We start from the raw sequence: 20,085 nt of genomic DNA, 5'->3' as shown, positions 1-20,085 counted from the left end.
GGTGTCCAATGCATCTTGATCAGTGGCACTCCTTTCGTAATTTCCCCCCATCTCTCCCAAACCCACCCATCCCCTCAGTTTTCCTAGTTCACCCTCTTCCCCTTGACTTCTTCCCCTCTGACACCTCAAATTCCAGTGCCCTGGTATTTATTTTGTTAAGCTGTAACTTAGTTGTTCAGTGGAGTTATGCCATTGGAATTCTCCCCTGCACGTGCCATACTTTAGTTAATATATTTATGTACATATGGGTATGACTCTGTATATGTTGACATAGTTAATAATTTAGATCTAGAGCCCACATATTTAAAAAATGCACGTCCTTTGTCTCTCTGAGTCTGACTTATACAAGTCAGGATACAGTAAAGACACTTGTACACCCATCCTAATTGCTTCACTATTCACCACAGCTAAGTTATGGAAACCAGCCCTCAATTGATAAATGGATCAAGAAAGTGTGTGTGTGTGTGTGTGTGTGTGTGTGTGTGTGTGTAAATAGATAGATTTATATTTTACTCATCAACCAGAAAGAATGATATTATATCATTTATAGGGAAATAGATTATCCTGGAAAAAAATCAATCACTATTGATCAGTGGATTCAAATTTTTTAATTAAAAAGCTTTTATTCCATCTTATTACAAAAGCTATTCATGTGAATTGAAGGAAAACTAAAATAGAGCCAAGCATAACTAAGAAGAAAACATCTTTCCACGTAGACGTAGTATCCTATCAGTTTTCTTTGTCTTCCCAGCAGTCTTTGCAATGAGCACATCAGCATGCATGTGAATATAGTTACATACTCTTCTCCATGCCCCCTGATCCAAAGAAATGCTGTGTAGACTATCTGGATGTTTATTTCTGCTTACTAGTGTGAAAGGTGGGCAACAATTAGTCTGAAGAGATATGCTGCCCTTTAGAGAAGGGCTCTGCATTTGTCTAGAGAACCCCCTTTTTCTGAGCAGAGGTTGGCAGAGCAGCACTATGTATGGGCACTCAGATAGGCCTGTGAACGTTCTGATGGCAGGATGGAGATGGATGTCCTTCCCTCTTCCCCTAGCATGCTGGTGGAGGGGACAAGGGTTCTTTTGAGAGGAGAGCCACAGAAAGAGCCTGTACCATGCTGGTGGCAACAGGAAATGTCCTGTGGAGGAGAGTGCTGGAGTGTAATTCTGTAGACACCTTGCATTTGGCAGGAAAAGCTTGACTTGTCTGGGAGGCATCCTGTGCAGTTCACTGGAATGAAGGCCACCTACACCCCCATTTTTATGCTGGATCCTGGTCCCATAGTCTTGGCAGGGCATGTGAGATTCCTGCTTTCTAACCTCTGAACGAGGAGAAAGCAACCATTTACCTAAGGTCCATTCCTAGTACACATTTTCCCCAAGTGACTGGATTATGGATTAAAGATGTCCACTCGACTTTGGAGCTAGAATTCAGCATGCTTTGCTAGGACTTGATTCTGGGATCCTAAATTGCCCCCCAGTTGTGGCTTTGAGTGATCTTGCGGTGAGTAAAGCCTGTGATGAAGACAGAGAAAATGGCTCTTGGGGAGTGCTCTGAGAGTGCCCCGGGATGTGGTGTCCAAATCTCTACAATGGAAATTCCTTTCAGCTGTGGGATGATAGGTGGCTTCTGGAGTGGGATACTGTCAGCCAGGCTCACCAATAAGGCCACTGATGGCTGCAGTCTCTGTGTGTTGAATCTGTGGAAAGGAGACTTCATCTTTCCCCAGAAAGTTGTTCCTCATCGCCAGGACTCCAGCTTCACAGCAGATCTCTTGCCCTCCCAGAAAAGACCCAACAAGCAGAGTGCCTGGTGAGGCTGCTCCTAGCCTAAGCATCCTCTAGAGATCTGCTGCTCTGGGATCCAAAAGGCCTGTGTGAGGTGTATTTTAAGGGTACTGGGTGACCATGTGTCATACTCAATATGCTGTTTGGCAGACTCCTCCCACTTAAGCAAATGGGGTGAAATGGATGTGCTCTTTTTTTTTTTTTTTTTTTTTTTTTTTTTGGTGTTAGTACTAGGATTTGAACTTGGGAACTGGCCACTGTCCCTTAGATTATTTCCTCAAAACTGGCTCTGTGCCATTTGAGCCACACATCCACTTCCAGTTTTTTGGTGGTTAATTAGAAATAAGAGTCTCATGGACTTTCCCACCTAGGCTGGCTTTGAACCATCACAGCCTCTGAGTAACATGGTCTTTTTTGACCTTTAGTAGCCCTGTCCCTGTCTGTGTCTGCCACAGGCAGGGGTTAGGAGTCATTGTCTCACATGAGGGGACTGTGGCCCAGGGAGGCTGGCTCTCTCCATGACCCCAAAATATGCATGCAGTGATGGGCTACGTGGGCTGTGCACTGGCTCTGAAGCTGTCCTTGCGTTCTGTTCACTATCATTACCCTAAATGCATAAGAGGGGCTGTGTCTGGCTGAGACTTGGAATTTGTAGGGGAAATATGGTCCTTTCCTATCACCATGGCTCCAGCCTCATCCATAGAACCTAGGAGGTCAGTGCAGCACCAGAACCCCAGGCCTGTTTGTTCCAGAGCTGTGGAGGAGGGTGAATATGAAACCAAAATCCACTAATCAGCCAGACTTAGACTTTACTGAATGCCTCATGTCTCTCTGCCCTTGTTAGAAATACTAGAACAGTGAAAGAACTGCTTTCTTGTCCTGAGAATTTGTTAGCTGTCATTGTTTGGTTATAAGTGACAGAAACTCAATCAAACGTAAGTAAAAAGAATACTTAAAAAAAAAATTACAGGGGGCTGGGAAGGTGGCTCAGTGGTAGAGCGCTTGCCTTGCATGCCTGAGGCCCTGGGTTCGATTCCTCAGCACCACATAAGCAAAAAGAAAAAAGCCAGAAGTGGCGCTGTGGCTCAAGTGATAGAGTGCTAGCCTTGAGCTGAAGAGCTGAGGGACAGCGCCCAGGCCCAGAGTTCAGGCCCCACAACCGGACCCAAAAAAAAAACCAAACTACATAACTATTATCAATTAGCTTTGAGTACATAGAATCTCATGGCTCATGGATAGGGACCAGGCACCAAGAACAGCTGAATTTGCTGGGTGCTGGTGGCTCACACCTATAATCGTAGCTACTCAGGAGGTTGAAATCTGAGGATTGTGATTTGAAGCCAGGCCAGGCAGAAAAGTCCATGAGACTCTTATCATCAATTAACCACCAGAAAACTGGAAGTGGTGCTTTGGCTTAAAGTGGTAGAGCACTAGCCTTGAGCAAAAGAGCTTAAGAACAGTGCCTAGGCCCTGAATTCAAGCCCTACAACTGACAGAGGGCTGGGGCGGAGGTGGGGGGAAGGGAGAGAAATGGCCTGAATGAGGGTCCTACATCAGGAGGGTGTGTACCTGGACAGCAAGGAACCCCCCGGACAGGAGGGCTAGCTGATGTGGTTGAAAGAAGAATATTCAGTAGATGGAGCCTGGGCAACCAGGCAAAAAGGAGCCATTACAGGTTCTTGAGCAGGAGAATGGCTTGATTCCTTAAATCAAGGGCAATTCTGTCAGGGTGTGCTGGATGGACTGGGGCAGAGAAACTGGAGCAGATGTGGGAAGTGGGATTGGGAGTGGAAAACAAAGGAGTAAGTGCCAGGTATTTCTCAATATCTCTCTGTCTCTCTCTCTGTCTCTCTCTCTGTCTCTCTCTCCCTCTCCCTCTCTCTCCCTCCCCCCCCCCCTCTCTCCAAGATATCTACGAAGATGTGTTTTCCTAGAAGGACAAAGGCACACACAGCACCAGGCGGAGCTGTGCAGAAAGGAATTTCCCTGCCATGGTGTGTGGGCCTGGCACTGCTCATGTCTTGTCTTAGCTAATGGCCCCTATTGTGCCTGCTAAGATGGCCTGGAGAGCTGAGGGGTGTTTGGAGCCTCTCTACCCTTGCTCCTTCCCTCTGGCACAGTCTACCTGTCTCTGTCCCCTGCTGTCTAGGTGTGGGCTGTCGGAGCTGTCACTTGTCACTGCTTTATTGTGCTGGGTGTGGGCAGGATGAGATTGTCCCAGACTTTAGGCTATGGGGCCTTGCTGGACAGAGCTGGGTGTGGGCAAAGCAGACTTGCCAGCCTCTGAATGCTGAGCGAGAGTAGCCATCTAAGCTATGCAAGATAACAGAACTTGTGTCTGGTCTCTGGGTGCCTAGGGCATTCCAGATCAGTGACTGGGCAAACCAAGGAGCCAAGCAAATCAAGTCATTGGTAAATGTGAGCTTGGTATTCCATAGACCTGCTCTCATCGCCATCAGGTCTCTGGAGTAAGTGGGAAGGTGTTGGCTTTGTACTTACCCTTGAGATCAGTGGGGGAGGGAGGGGAGAAGTGAGTAGATAGTTCTACCTAAGGAAACCCCAAGACCTCCAGGCATCTGGTGACTATAAGCCTGTCGGTCTCCTGCAGCTTCCATCCTGGGAAGGCTCAATCCTGATGTGATCCTTAAGAGTCACATGGCTGCAGTCACACCCACTATGTGAGTGAGCTCCCTGATAGGTCATCTCTCTCTTAGCTTCAAATGTCAGCAGGCATTCTCAATGGCCGACCTCCCTGTGCTCCGTGGAGAGACGCAACAGCAGAGGGCATTGGTTGTCCTGGGTGTGTGGTGGCCATGTGGCTCACACAGCTTGCTGGCAAGCTAGAGTAGCGTGGATGCTATTGAATGCTCTCATAACCTGACAGAGTTTGCATTCAGTCCTTCAGAAAAAGCTCCTTACTCTGGAATGTCACTGCGTTTGCCATGTTCTTCGTATCTGTGCTGGACAAAGTGACCACATTATTCTGAGAGAGGAGTACAAGTTGAAGGTACTGTGGTTCTCATCTGAGCAGTTTCTTGGGTCGGACAATTGTGAGCAAGTGCTCCAGTGTTGCTAGGCTACAGTGTAGGGGAATCAGTGTACTTTCCACCTATGTTACTGACTTAGAGTGGATTCATCAGGGTGTGGCCTAGTCATAGAGTGAGGAGCATGTGGTATTTGAAGCACAAGACTACAGTTCAGTAAACACTGCCAAGTGTTTTCTATGCTACTACAGGCTCTGGGGCATGAGGACTAAGGGAATAAGTGCCTGGTCCTTACCAGGCTTACATTCCAGCATGGTGCTGACCAGTAGAATTTTCTACAATGATGGAAATGGCCTGTTGTGTCCACACAATTTAGCTACTAACCACATTAGCTATTGAGCCCTTGAAATGTAGCTTCTGTGATAGAAGAACTGAAATCTAGCTCAAGACCTCAGACTTGCTACGGCAAGTACACTACCATTTTACTTTCTGTCACCATCCTATTTGTACTGTCATTAATTTAAATTTAAGTGGCCACAGATAGCCAGAATTAGATCATGCAGATGTAACAAATAGATGCCTATTTTAAAAATATATTTATAGTGGGCACCTGTGGCTCATGCCTGTAACCCTATTTACTCAGGAGACTGAGATCTGAGGATCATAGTTTGAAGCCAGCTCTGTAGGGAAAGTACATGCTACTCTTAACTCCAATTAATCACCAAAAGGCTGGAAGTGAAGCTGTGGCTCAAGTGATAGAACACCAACTTTGAGCAAAAATGCTAAGGGACAGTACCCAGGCCCAAACTTCAAGCCCAGTATCCGTATGCACACAAAGTATGTTTTTAAAAAAATAGAAATCAGTCATTAATTTCTCGTGTTGTCATTGATTTGTCCTCCTGAGGGGTAGAGATATTTAGATTCAGTCCTGAGGGGTAGAGAAATTTAGATTCAGTCAGAGTCCAGACTGAATCTTTTCTTTAGAAAGTGTTGAACCATACTTTCCAACCTGAGCAGCAAGTCTTCTTGATTTAAGATAGCAAGGACTGTCCTGTATCAACCTGGTGGAGCTGAAATGTTACTCTTGCATTTTGCATGTCTGCATGTGATCTTGTGCATGTGGGCTGCTGTCCAACTTTTTGATGCAACTCTATCACTCTTTTTTAAAAAAATGATCTTGGTAGGAATACTAAATGATATTGGCAGTTGAGAAAGTCCTCGAAGCAGGGGAAATTCATGAGTCCCTGGCAGGGCTGGTGACAGTAGGGTTTTGTAGCCTGCCTGTCATGTTAATTGTGTAGTATTAGAGGCCATTAATCTAAGGATTATGATCAAGATGGAGTTTAGGCATTTGCTTGGTTGTGGGAAACTTTAATCTGAGATCAGCGAGATGAAGGAGGTGATTGCTGTATTAAGAAAGAGCAAGCGATTTGTTTGCACCCTGTGGATCTCCAGGGGTGTTGCATTCATTTTCTGAGGTGATCAATTGGGTCTCAGGTAGAAGGGTGTGGGTGTGAGGAGTGCTGTGGCCATTTTCTTTCGCAAGGTATTTCAAACCCCTAAACTTCAAAGTGCCAGAAATTGAGAGGCAAAGAAGTCCTACTTCTCTTAGGGTGGGTGTTGGGGGATTTAACATAAGCCTTCATGCCTAGTAGCCTATTGCTGTACCACTGATCCACACCCTCATCCCAGAAAAGTTCTAAATGGTTCTAAATAGTTGACAGTTCTTTGTCTGCAGAGTTCTTGGTGAAGGCTGCTTTGTTCTCCTGTCACAGGTTTATTTGGTAATCATTTTTTCTTTACAATAAATAGTGGAGACACTTACCTCTGTATCTTGGTAATGTCTTTGGGTCCTGCTTTGTGACATTTCTTTTGCTAAAACAGCCAGCTTCTCATTGTGCTTTGACGGTTATGAACCACCTTGAGGGCCACTAAGGTGGGAAGTCCATTGGCCTCATCAGCAGTAAGCATGTGCACTGTAATGGGAGAAGAGGCTCCCTCCCCATGATCTCATCTGTACCAACCTCTGCCTGAGGCTTTGAGGCCTTCCATGTTGGGGAGCAGCATGTGTTGGCCCAGAGATGAAGCAGAGTTGGCCAAGGCCAGCATAGAGGAAGGGCAGAAGAACCTGTGCCCTGTCCTCCTCTCAGGCTGCTTTGACTTCTGTGAAAATCCCACTGGGCTTGAACAGAAAAGAGCCAGGAGAAGAACCACAGAGAAATGAGAAACATTGGCTGTGGGAGCCTCAGAGGGAAGGGGCAGGGATAAAGTAAATTCCTCATCCAGCCAGAAACAAGAAGTGGTAGCCAGCCCCATGGAGCAGAAAGCTTTGGGCTCTGGACCCAGGTTTTGGTTGTTGTTGTGTTGTTTTGTTTTGTTTTTTTTAATCAGTGGCAAATATGGGAGCAGCATGAAGGTTAGAAGATGGAGACAGATGACACAGGTTTTTCAGAGATGAAAATGACACCACTTGAAGGCTCTTTATGTGCTGGTGCAGTCTAAGGGCACTTTCAGGACACACTGAGGGGTTGCGATGGGTAGGAACGGAGGGCCCAGAGCCCGGGCCCTATACCCTGAAGATACCTGTGACACTACAGGACTTGTGCCTGCAGGGGACCAGGCCTTTGACATGGGGTTTGTAGGTTGAATGATATCAGAAATGATATGTAGATGCAGTGGTGGGTCCCTATACTGTCCTCACCCTACCCTCACCTATTCTTTTTTCCTGTCCTGGGAATTGGGCTAAGGCTATTTTAATTGCTAGGCAGATGCTCTTCCCCTTGAGCCACATCCCTGGCCCTTTTTACTTAGTTATTTTTCAGGTACAGTTTTTGAGTTTTTGCTGGGAGCCAATCTGGACTGTGATCCTCCTACCTCCACTTCTCACACAGTTGGGATCATAGATGGGAGTCACCACTCCTAGCTTGTTTTTGGAGATGGGTGTTGGTATCTTTTCACCATGGCCAGCCTGAACTGCAGTCCTCCTAATTTCTGCCTCTTAGGCAGCTGAGTAGTCTTATCTACTCTTGAACCAACCTAGATGGTAGATGATCTAGACTGGAAGGTAGATGCCATAGACTGAGGCAGGGACAGGAGATGAAGGGAGACTGAGACACAGAGAATATGCTGAGCCCAGGGTCGCCCTCGGAGTCTTCATGGAGCCAGTACTACCTACAGGATATGCCATTTGAGCCCTACTTCCTTTGCCCACAAAGACTTGGCTGCTCCCCACAATCATTCTCCACCTAGCTGGCCCCTGGCTGAGATCTCTCTGATATGACTTTGGGAAGCAGCATGTTAGCGGTGTCATGTGGAATCTTCAGATTGGAGTTTTGGAGGAGGAAGGGGCAAAGTACTTCTAACGCAGGCAGTCATAGTCCTGAACAGGCTTTGGTCAGGTGGCTGATCTTGCCTTGGAAACCCAGGGGTGACAGTGGAGGAGCCGCCAAGCCAGTCAGCCCTTCCTAGGAGACCAGGAGGAAATGATTGTCTTCCCTTTCACCTTTTCCTCCAAACCCAATCCCAACACCTCCCACAGGCGAGGAGAGGGAAGCATTCCTGCCTGGCATCTGCATGACCTCGAGGCCAGGGCCTATTCTCTGGCAGAGGAAGACTGTGCAGTTGAGGCGCACAGCAGGGCAAACTCATAATCACGCTAGGCTGACACACACACATGCCTTGTCATTTAGGTGGGAGGGGAGACTGCAGAGGCTGCCTTCCAGGTGGACTTGAGTTGGGTGTTAGAAGTCAGGAGGATCCACCAACACTGGCCTAAGCTCTTTTGAGATAGAAATCTGTTTCCTTCCCCCTTTCTTCTGCCGTTTGCAATGTTGGATCGCTGTGGCATTGGTGTCCCCATCGAGGGGGCAGGGGAGGTGAGTGGGTGCCTCAGTAAATAAGTATAAATAGTTTTCCTTCTGATATGTGACCGGATTATTTTCCAGTTGATTTCAAGCCTTGGCCCCAAGTGGCCCACAGATCAAAAAAAGATAAGGGTCAGTTACAAGGTTGAGCTCATTCTCTGTTGCCATGGAAACTGACCTCAGGCAACCCTCAGAGGACTACACCCAGCTCCCCAGGTGATATTTTTACTGTCCACGCCATCAATCCCAAGCCTTTCAAAACTCAGACTGCCTAATTGTCAGGGCTCTGTTTTGAAGAGGCTCTGGGTCCCAGTGGGGCCTTGGTTCAGGCTACCAGAGCTCATTTATAAGCCCTTCTGATACACAGGGGACTGTGCGAGGGTCCCTCCTGGCTAAACAGGCCTGAGAAAGTGTCTGGGGGGGGGGTAATAGCCCATCTTCTAGGATTAATTAGAAAAATGTGAGCCCCAAATTGGGGGAGAGGTGATGGGCAGTGTGGGTGCTCATTCTTGATTAGTATGGAGGATCGAGGGGTCCAGAGCACCTGTCACTGGGAGTGGGAGCAGTGGAGCTCCCCGATGGCTTGAGGGTACATGGGCCATCTGCCCCCGAGTCCTCAGTGGCCCTCCACTCCAGAGATACCCCAGTTATGACGACAGGTTGTTATTTCCCATTACGCACTGGTTTCACAGCCTTCTGGACAGTAGACCATAAGCAACATTAGAAAGCTTTTGCCCCTTTAGAGAGTGGCCATATAGCCATTGTCAGAACAGGGGGAAGCTGTGGAAACAGAGCTACTTGACAACAGGAGGCTAGTCAGATAAGCCCTAGCTCCTTTCCAGAGGCCAGCAGCACTCACATCTCCATACCGACCCTAAATACTGGGACCTAGCAAAATTGCCAGTTCTCACACTGTAGGTCTTGAGCAAGGCTCAACAGGGCTATAGCTTCTGCATTTCCAGCAAGCCATCAGAGGCCACTGGTGAGAGGGCCAAATGCTGCCTTGTTGGGGGATGTGCACATGGGGATGGAGACCCCAGGATCAGATTCTCTCTTTCCACTTGCTGCTTCCATTCTGCCTGGCCTCTGAGAAAGGATTCCCCTCAGATCCTGTTACTCCTTTGACTCTTGTCCATGCCCAACCCAGATGTCACCTCTGCCCCTTTACCAGCCCCAAGCCTGCTTCATTTCCTGATAGTTTTTAGTGACTGGTCTGTAGATAAGCATTTGACCTGGCTGCCCTGGTATTACCACCAATCGTCCTCTGTTCAGGCTAAGGGTCTTTGTTCCTTGCAGGGAACAAAGGACTGGTTCTCCTGCAGGACTGGCTCCTCCATAGGCTCGTGTTTTTATTTCCTCTCATGCTCCTATAATGGCTATTTACTGGAATAGTATTAGAGGGCTCCTCTTCCGAGGGTCTCTCCACTTCCCCCGCCACCCCCTTGCTTGTTGGGACCCATGCAGGGCCCTGGGCTCCTCCCTTCTTTCTCCATGTGTCCTGTAGCATACCCACTTACTCTGTGTGTGTGGGGGGGGGGGATGAGAGGGAGAGAGAAACTGAGCCCAGGCCCCAGGAACTCCATGTTCTTTTCCTTGATCAGCTGTTTGGGGCAGCTGAGGTGATCACCATTGGAGCTGATTTCAGAAGGGGATTCCATGGTCCTGGAAGCTGTACCTTCCTTCCACTTGCAGATAATGCTCTTCCAGGGGTGAGGCTGCAAGCTAGGGCTGTCCCATGCTGTGCAGTGTGGAGGCCACCTCTTCTTCTACTAGGGGAAAGTCCCTATAACCTGCCACCCTGGAGCTGCTGCTAGCCAGTGCCCACTCGATCAAGGGTGGAGACTGAGAAGGTGACTCTGTCTCCCCATCTCACCTTTTTCTTTTCTTTTTTAAAAAAATAATATTTCAGAGCCAGGCTGTAATCCTAGCTACTCAGGAGGCTGAGATCTGAGGATTGCAGTTCAAAGCCAGCCTGGGCAAGAAAGTCCATGAGACTCTTATCTCCAATTGACCACCAGAAAACTGGAAGTGGTGCTGTGGCTCAAGTGGTAGAGCGCTATCCTTAAGCTGAAGAGCTGAGAGTACGCAGGCCCAGAGTTCGAGGCCCACCATTGACAAATAATAATAATAGTAATAATCATAATAGTTAAGGAGATCATGTAGCTTTGGGGCTCCAGTTCTCGACCTATTGTGCTTTCATGGGTTTGTTTGTTTATTTGTTTGTTTGGGGGGGATAACTAAGGCTTGAACTTAGGGCCTGGATGCTGTCTTTTAGATTTTTTTCCTCGAGCCACTTTGAGCCACACCTCCACTTCTGACTGTTGGGTAGTTAATTGGAGATAAGTCCATGAGACCACAGACTTTAAACCCATCTTCAGATCTCAGCCTCTGAGATTATAGGTGTGAGCCACTGGCTCCTAGCTCTTTCTTGTATTTCTAAGGCCCGAACAGGATGCTGGGTCAGAACTGGGGGCTTTTCTCTCCACTCGTCAGTTGAGGGAGGTTTTCCCTAACCACACCGAGGGTCTAGATTCTGGGAGGATGCAGAAAGGTCCAGAGAGATTAGAAGCACCCACTGGTGTATAGCAGCCTTAGCAGCCTTTCCTAGCATCTCTTCTCTAGTGCTCCAGGCATGGAGCTAACTTTTCCTGGAAAGTATTCTTTTCCAATTACTGAGCACCCACCAGCTTGCATTCCCTATCTTGGTCACTGTGATCCAGGCATGAGGGAGACCTTCCTCATGGAGCTTATGTTCCTCAGAGTGTGTGTACATGAGAGAGAAACAGAAGTAAACCATCTGTGCCAGGTTCTAGTAAGTGCCATCAAAGACACTGAAGATAGGTATGAGCTAGAGAGACTCAGGGTATCCTGGTTTAAGCAGGAGTATCCCCCAGGCCTCTTAGAGGAGGTCTCCTTTGAGCAGACACCTAAGTGGAATGAGGATGGAGAGCAAGGCCTTCTAGTGGTTAGTGATGGTGTACCCTGTGGTAAAAGCAGTCTGCTTGTCTTCCTTGCAAAAACCCTGTTAAAGATTCTTCCCATTTTACAGAGCTGATGACCGAAGTGAGCGCAGATGGATCTGGGGCTTCAACTCAAGTATACCCGATTCTGACTTGTGTGACCTTATTGCTGCTCCCTGAATGGGGGTAGCTAACTATGCCCCCTCTGGACATGAGGTGGCAGGTATAGTCCCCTCCTAGGGAGGAACACACTAGCAGTAGCACCCGAGGGCAGCTTCCCCAGGGGGGTCCTTGCTGATCAAAGAGGGGGGTCCTGTCTGGGCGGTACGGCTGGCACAGATCAGGCTTGGCTCAGCTCAGCACAGTGAGGTCCAAGAACAATACCCTGTCCACTTCCTCTTCAGCCTAAGGCTTCTGCCTCCCAGGCAGCAAATTATGGCCTCCAAACGTATGCCCAGGCCTGCCTTTGACTTCAGTGGGGCCCACCTGAGCCTCACCTCCAGGATTCTGATAATCAGCTCTCTTTCCTCCTGGCTTCCCCCAAGACCTGTATGGAAATAAGTATGTGTCTGCCAGGGATCAAATGCTTTTGGAGACAAAAGTCGGTACTGAGGACATTGCAGGGAGCTATCATCTCGGCACGATGCTCTTCCACAAAGCCCTCTGCTCCGCTTTTGGGCTGACACAGTTTCAGCCTGAAAGGTTCCAGTGAGCTGACTTGATTTTAAGCAAAAGCAACATCCTATTATTTTTTTGAGAAATGAAGTGTAAAATTAACACTTATTATTCCTGAGCAAAGGAGAGAAAAAAAGAGAGGGGGGACTCTGGGATTTGCATGCTTGCTGGGTTGTTTGTTTGGCAGTTTGGGGGTTTTTTTGTTTGTTTATTTATTTATTTTTAAATCATAATAAATCCATAGATTTCCCCGGGTCAGCCTCAACTTATGGGGAACAGGAGACAGAATCTGAATTTCAGCAGGAAAAAAAAATCTGCATTTCGTTTTACAAATGAGCAGGGCTGCATAATTCACTTGAGTTTCGTGGTTCTCTTATGGATGCCTGTCATGTGCTATTAAAAAAAAATAGAGAGAAAGAAAGAAAAAGAATAGAAAAGAGGGAAGTGATCCTTCCCCTTAACTCACCAACCCCTCGGCCCCCATCCTGGGGCAGGGTGGAGAGGCCTGTGAGCTCCCAGACAGCTTTGCCATTGTGCACTGCGGGGCTGTGGCTGCAGAGTGATCTTATATAATTCAGGAAAGTGACTCTCAGAGGTGGCTGCTATCTGTGGACCCTGCATCCAGGGACCCGAGGAACAGCTGACAGCTCCAGGGGGCCGCAAGTGATGGCGGTGGTGGGCTCTGTCAGTATCCACACAGGCTTGCTCATATTGGGTCACAAGCAGACGAACGAGCATTTGTCACACTAACTAGGGCAGCCCCTCTCTGCCTACCCCCCTCCCACATTTCCTGGATGGCTTTCTAGGCAGAGGTGTACATAATGGACACCCTAGGGAGCACCTCCCACCCCTCCAGTGGAAAGAGGCAGGGCCTTAGAAAGATGTGCAAATCAGGAAGTACTGTCTAAGAAAGAGGTTCCCAGGGCTGCAGGAGCCCCGGGCCTATCCTGGCCCCCATGTTGACTTTTTGCATGTTTTATTCCTCCCACCCCCAGGTTAGACTCTTTTTAAAGCACTTGGGGGAGAGAGAGAAAGGGTCCCGAGACAGGCAGCTGTCTGCTGGGCTCTTGATCTAATTAGCCTGGACCTCACTTTGACACGGGTTTGGGGCTGAGATTTGTGTAAACTGCAGCCGCTTAGGCCCAGAACCGGCTTGCAGCTTGGGGGCTGCCTGACTGTGCACATATTTCTGAACGTGGGCACGGGGCGGAGCTGCCTCTGTGAATCAGAGGGGAGCGACTGATGAATTGCTCCGCGCTCGCTCACAGAACGGAAAGTGACTGTCAGACATGATTTCTCTGATTTACAATTTGCAGGAGCCTTCTTTGTCCTCTCCATGTTTGTATAGTAGACAGCCTTGTCTCCATTCACAGCCAAGTCATTAAAGGCCCACACGGCAGAGAGCTGTAAATCTTCCTTCTTCTCCATCCCAGCCTGATCCAAGTCTGGCCTGGCAGGAGAGGCCCAGCTGGCCCCTCCTCCATGACTATTTCCTGAGCCTCCTGCAGGGGGCCAGGTGGGGACCACAGGAGCACAAGACAGCATCCTAGCCTACAGACTGGTTGCCATAACCAGGAAATGATGCTAGGACTGGTGGAATAACTCAAGGTCACCATGCACTGGAAGGGGCGGGTCTTCCTAAACTAGCCTGGTCAGGGGAGACTGCTTGGAGGTGGTGAGTCAGGTGAGACACAACCGAAAGTATGCTTTGTTTCTGTTTAGAGCAGTAGTACCTCCACTCAGTTGTGCTACCTTAGCAAGTGGCCTTCTCTGAACCTCTGAACCTCTTCTTCTTCCTAGAAATTGCCTTTTCCTAGCAAGCAGAGTTCCTTCTGAGATTCTAATATGTTATCACCTCTCGTGGAAATGTCCCCTCTTTCTCTGCCTCATTAAAAACAAAGACCTGTCCTCATTCTGTGTGTGTGTGTGTGTGTGTGTGTGTGTGTGTGTGTGTGTGTGTGTGAATACTGGAGCTGGAAGTTGGGGCCTAGGTGCTGTTCCTTAGCTTTTTCACTCAAGCCTAACACTTCACCATTTGAGCCACAGCTCCGCTTCTGGCTTTTTGATGCTTAATTGAAAATAAGAGTATCCTGCCGGGGCTGGCTTTAAATTATGCTTCTCAGATCTCGGCCTCCTGAGTAGTTGGGATTACAGGCATGAGCCACCAGTATCTGGCTGTCTTCACTCTTCTATGGAGGCCACATAGAAAGATAGCTCTACTCTATTCATTCTCTGGAGCATACTCTGTGCCTTCACTGAGAAGCCTTTGTTTGGGTAAGGGGAGGGAGGTGTTAGGGGGTCTTTTGAGGCAGTCCCCCACATTGGAGGCCATCTCTAATTACGATGAGTCTCCCCATGGGAAGCCGTGTGTGGGATGTACAAGTCAGAGCGTGCTGCGTCTATTCTATGTCCCCAAACTTGTCAATGAATTCCTATTCTGCTAGTCTAAATGGAAGATCAGCTTGAATCTCTATCAGGTGCCTGTGGCCTAGTTGCTGGGGCTCCAGGGGCAGGACAAGCACCCGGTAGATCCCAGCCAGTGGGTTTTGTGGGGCAGGCCCACCTGCATGCTCACGTGTGTATGTGCGGCGCTGCAGTGAGGGGCCCCAGGGTGTGGGGGATGGCTGGGCCAAGAGGGAGTGCCTGCTGTCCCTGGCAGGAACTGGGGACCCAGGGACTCGCCAGGAGCCTCAGCCCATCTGTGTCTATGTCTTGCCACCAGCCGAGTCCCTCTGCTACCCAGTTCTTGCCTTTGAGGGTAAATCAGAGCACCTGGTGCCTTTGGTGAGCCTTACTCCCTGGAGGAGCTGGGGGAGGGCTGTGTCCTTGGCTGTCCCAGATAACACTTTTGCCAATACTGATGTGCCCAGCAATAAACACTACTGTGCACTTGTAAGCCATGCTTTCTGTTAATTCATTCATGTCAGCTGTATGAGGAAAGCTGCACAAGAGAAAGCTGAGGCCCAGAGAGGTTATGTAACTTGCCCAAGATCTCCCAGTAAGTTGGCAGAAGCCTGTACAAGGCGTTTCTGAGCCTCCTTAGTGCAGGCATGGCACAGTGCTTGGCATACTTTGTTGTCTGGGTGCTTTTGTTTGGGCTAAGGTTTGGGGTTGCAGCCACTCCCAGATGTGGAAATGGAGGTCTGTCCTGGAGTTTGCCCCTGTGATCCATTGGGCAGGTGGCAGGACTTCTGTTTCAGGAGAGAAAGAAAGTGGGGGGGGGGGTGCGGGGAGGGAGAGAGAACGCACATCTTAATCGTTGTGACATCTTCCAGGGCTTCCCTGTGGCTGGCCAGGCCCTTTGGCATATACATCTCTGGCCTCTCCGACTTTGAATTCAGCACTCAGGCCCCAGGTTCAGCAGAGGTGTGGCTCCATACTCCCTCCCCTGGAGCACTCCCTCAAATCCCCAACTCCATCTATTATATGTTCATTTACTATTTGTCTCCCTAAACCCTCAGAATCAGGTAAGGACTTGATCTGTTTGGTTCTCCAAAGAACCTTCAAAGAATCAGAGCAAAGCTCTTGGCACCTAGTGACACTCAACAGATATTTGATTGGGTTTTTAAATCCTGGTTGAACGGACTCCCTCCCTGTCCAGTCATTCCGGGCTCCATTCCACAGTAATGTGGTCTCAGGCTGTTGAATGTGGCCAGAGAAATCCTGGCCAAGGGGACCTTTGAGAGACAGATACTTGGACCCAGCACCCTGGGGTCTTGCAGGGCTTGGGGCTTGGTATCTATGGCTCCGCAATACCTCTGGTTCCTATGGTTAGAGTGGGCGTAAGGGTCCCGGGTGCCTGGTGGGCTCCAGGCTGGAGGATGTGCTGTGCAGGTTCCCTGACTGCTCATGGATTTTCTTGCAGAGGAAGGCATCAACCACGAGTGTAAGCTCTGCAACCAGATGTTCGACTCCCCGGCCAAGCTCCTCTGTCACCTCATCGAACACAGTTTCGAAGGCATGGGCGGCACCTTCAAATGCCCAGTGTGCTTCACAGGTAAGGGGCCCCATGCGTGCATGGCAGGGAGAATTCAGGGGCAGGGAGGGACCAGGGGCCAGCCCTGTCATGGGTGAGACACTGGCTTCTACTCCTCCCTCTCTCCTTTCGGTAGGCTTCCAATGGGAAGCCCCAAAGAGAGCCAGACAGTGACGCGGCCTTCCTCCAGGCAGAACCAGCCCACCGCTGACCTACTTCCTGCCCACTTGCCTCTCTGGGGTAGGTTGGGCGGCACCTTTGCTAGCCCTCCATATGTGGCAGCCGCAGGCCCAAACCTTAACTCCTCTGCCACATCTTGTCCTTCCCCCGACACCCCATTTCTCTCTGGAGCCACAAGTGCTATCCAGCCATCTTGGGGCTCCCTCTGCTAGGCAGCCCTGACTTCCTTCCTCTCTGGCCCACATTGCTCCCATTTCAGCCTTGCTCCTTGCTAGGGAGGTCCGGGGCAGTTCCTCTGGCCAAGTCCCCCAGCCCCCAGGCTGGCTGCCAGCCCAGGCGAGCGGCTGTCCCGGCCTGAGGCAGGTCTCGAGGGCTCTGCGGGCCCCTCCTGCTGCCCAGATGGCAGCCGGTGTGTGCAGGGGAGCCTGGCCTTCCCAGCCTCCCCCGACATCTGCTGTCTGCCACGGTGGGAAGCCCACCCCAGGGAAGGCGCCTGGCAGGAGGGCATCTCTGAAGTACTCACTTCCCAGACACACAGCTGCTTCCTGTGTACACCCAGGGCCCAGCCGCCTCGGGGACTCCTGACACCAGAAAGCCAGAGTGTCAACCTGCTCCGTGATGGGCCTGGGGAGTACTGTGGGCAAAGGTGTCCAACCACTTGCACACCTCTGGGGTCCTGGAACACCCTCTGCCTTCTTCCCAGTCCTCACAGGAGCCCCTACCCATCTGTTCCCATCCCAGTCAGCATACTGACAGTCACCTAACAGCAGTGATTGTGGTTCACGGCACTCAACAACTTCTTGTGTCTAACACTGTCCTAAGCTGATTTGATTCAAATCCCCGCCCCACCACCAGCCTCCTCGGGGAGGTCCCTGGAGGGAGTTCCTCCATTTTCCCATCTGTGAAATGGGCCTGCCTTGCAGGTCCAGAGAATTTATAAGCAAAGATATGTTGATGAAGAGGAGGAGCGGGAGGAAGAGGATATACTCACAGGTCCTATTTACTACAGTGAACTCCATTTTTTAAAAATGAAGCTTATATGACTTGCTTGAGGTTACACAGCTACTGTATAGCAGAGCTCAGCTAATCTGAAGCCCTTTTATAGGATTTAATAGTGCACCCCATAGTGATGTGCCCATGGCTGGGTGATCCCAGCTTGTGAGGATTGTGGGATGGGGCTGGTGTCCACAGCCGGCCTCTGACAGCTCTGGCCCTGTGTAGTCTTTGTCCAGGCCAACAAGCTTCAGCAGCACATCTTCGCCGTGCATGGGCAGGAGGACAAGATCTATGACTGCTCGCAGTGCCCGCAGAAGTTCTTCTTCCAGACCGAGCTGCAGGTGAGTGCCACCCTGCCAACCCCCCCCCATCCTGGTTCATCGGCTTCCTGTTGACTATGAAGGTCTCAGGGTACTCAGGACACCTCTGAGTGGAAGAGCTATGGCTGACCCAGCTTGTGCATACAGGCCTGATGCTAGCAGCTGGCCGGCATGGGGTGTTGGCCTGGCCCCTGCTGGCCTCTGCATTTTCACCAAGGGAAGCAGGCGGAGTCCATGTTTCCCATGGCCAGTCCCTCCCTCTTGGGGGAGTGAGTTTCCTCCTACATGGCACAATGGTGTTCGAGAAAACCGTCCCAGGGAGGCCTGTGTGGTCCTGGGGCTGTGTGGGATAAGGAGCTGAGCCTGGGGTTATGTGACCTTAACTAACCATTCTCCAGTGAGACCCAGTTCAGTGGAAGAGACACACACTAGTGTCCTGAGGCTGACATAGCCCTCAGAGAATTGCAGTGGTCTGGACCTTCCTAGATCCTTATCTAGGATGTGCCCTTGCCAGCTGCTAGGGAAGGGGTCCTTGTGGTTAGTGGTTTTCTAAGGGCTTGACATTTGTGCCAGGTAAAACTGCTTTCTCTACCACTGGTGCCTGGTTCAGAGATTCTTGTTAATGTGGGAGAAATCACTTGCCTACCAGAAACACCACATATACACACACATGTAGACAAGTCACACTGTACATGGATACTGTCTCTCTCTCTCTCTCACACACACACACACTCACACACACGCACACGCGCACGCACACACACACCCACACACACATAGGGACATTGCACAAATACAGTCCCTGAAATCTCCTGGGCATGCATGCCCAGGAACACCACATACTCAGCATAGCACTGTGGTTCCCCAAGAAAGACGGCACTCACCCATAGAAAGTCCACCCAGATGAACACAGTGACACTACATATCTGTGGTGTCACATCTCACTAGTGAGATGTCACACATGCCACACATCTCACTAGTGAGATGCAGGCAACATCAGGCTGCAACCTCAACATCCCACATCCTGTGGATGGCTGTGGCATGGAACAAAAGCTTCTTTGTTGCTCGTGTGACGTGTCCAGGCAGAGGAAGGACTCTGTTCATGACACGCACTCAATGACCTGGGCCTACAGAAGGTCTGTTCCTGTCCACGTTTCCATGGTCACGGAACCGGGAGGAGAGGGAAGTGAAGTGCGTGTGCCAGTTCCTCAAGTTTCCACTGGGAAGGGAGCCAGACTACCCTTCCTCACCCTGTCTTATGATTGGGTCAGGGGCTTCCCAGCTTCTGGGGGCAAGGAGAGGAACCCCACCCTTGGCCTGGAAGGAGTGGGGAGCTGGCGTTTGTCAGCATTCCTAAAGGCTCACACACACTTGCCCTGAGGGTGTTGCCTACCTCTCTTCCTGCCCCCACGCTCATGCTGTGTCCACACTGGCGGCCTTCCACCTGCCCAGGCACAAGTCCAGAGCCACACACCTAGGCAGCCATCACTGGGTGGCAACAGAGGTGACCTCTTCTTGGGTGGAGGGGCACAGACATGTCTGATTCAAGATGGGCCTGCTTCTTGTCAGGCTATAGTCTACTTGCCCTGCCATGCCTGGGTCTACCTATCTATACACCTGGTAGTCACCATGGGAATGGAAGAAGTGGGAAGAGTGAGCACACACGCACACACACACACACACACACACACACACACACACACACACACACACACACACACACACACACACACACCACCTGGGAAGGTCTGACAGCCTGGCTTGTTCTCCTTGGCAGGTCCCATGCCAGGCTTGGTAAACTGAGCTCACCCTGACCCTAACTTCAGATCACACCTCCCAGTCATATGTGAAGCCTTTGATCAGCCTGAGTTCCTAATACCCCTCTTTTGTTCATGTGTGGCCTTCTCTCCATATTCAGTGTGGGGCAGTAGAGGGCCTAGTCATAGAGGCCAGGCGTAGTGACCTTCCCAAAGGTCATTAGCAGTGGAGGTCATGATCTCACCCAGGATCCTCTGATATGTCCTGCTAATATCCACCCAGAGCTGGAATCCCTGTGCTATGCCCTCTGATATGTCCTGCCAATATCCACCCAGAGCTGGAATCCCTGTGCTATGGAAAGAGCCTGAGCCAGCAGGAAGGTGGTGCCTGAACTTCATTGTGCCATGCAGGAAGCTTCCTGGCTCATCTGACCATGGGCATTCTCTCTCCAGTGCAGATAATGCAGCCACCTTGCCCTGCCTACCTTACCTGTGTGGCCTAGCTACCAAAATAAGCCTGGGCCCTGAGAGATGGGGCTTTTTTCTTTTTCTTGGGTCCGTTCGTGGGGCCTGAACTGTGGGCC

The 20,085-nt window shown here is 50.1% G+C and overlaps 1 protein-coding gene across 2 annotated transcripts in view; it reads left to right on the top strand.

The window, feature by feature from the left end:
- The window catches only part of Znf423 (zinc finger protein 423), a 327,707-nt gene that overhangs the window by 280,958 nt on the left and 26,664 nt on the right, over positions 1–20,085 (top strand). For both annotated transcript variants that reach the window (XM_042693457.1, XM_042693458.1), the window contains exons 6-7: positions 16,138–16,269; positions 17,650–17,765. In XM_042693457.1, coding sequence (XP_042549391.1) covers positions 16,138–16,269; positions 17,650–17,765 — 248 coding nt within the window. The remainder of the gene's footprint in view (positions 1–16,137; positions 16,270–17,649; positions 17,766–20,085) is intronic.

Source organism: Dipodomys spectabilis, unplaced genomic scaffold, assembly GCF_019054845.1.
Source record: "Dipodomys spectabilis isolate Male_0828 unplaced genomic scaffold, ASM1905484v1 ptg000165l, whole genome shotgun sequence".
NCBI lineage: Eukaryota > Metazoa > Chordata > Mammalia > Rodentia > Heteromyidae > Dipodomys > Dipodomys spectabilis.
Note: the sequence above shows the minus strand (reverse complement) of the source record. Positions and strands in the feature narration are given on the sequence as shown.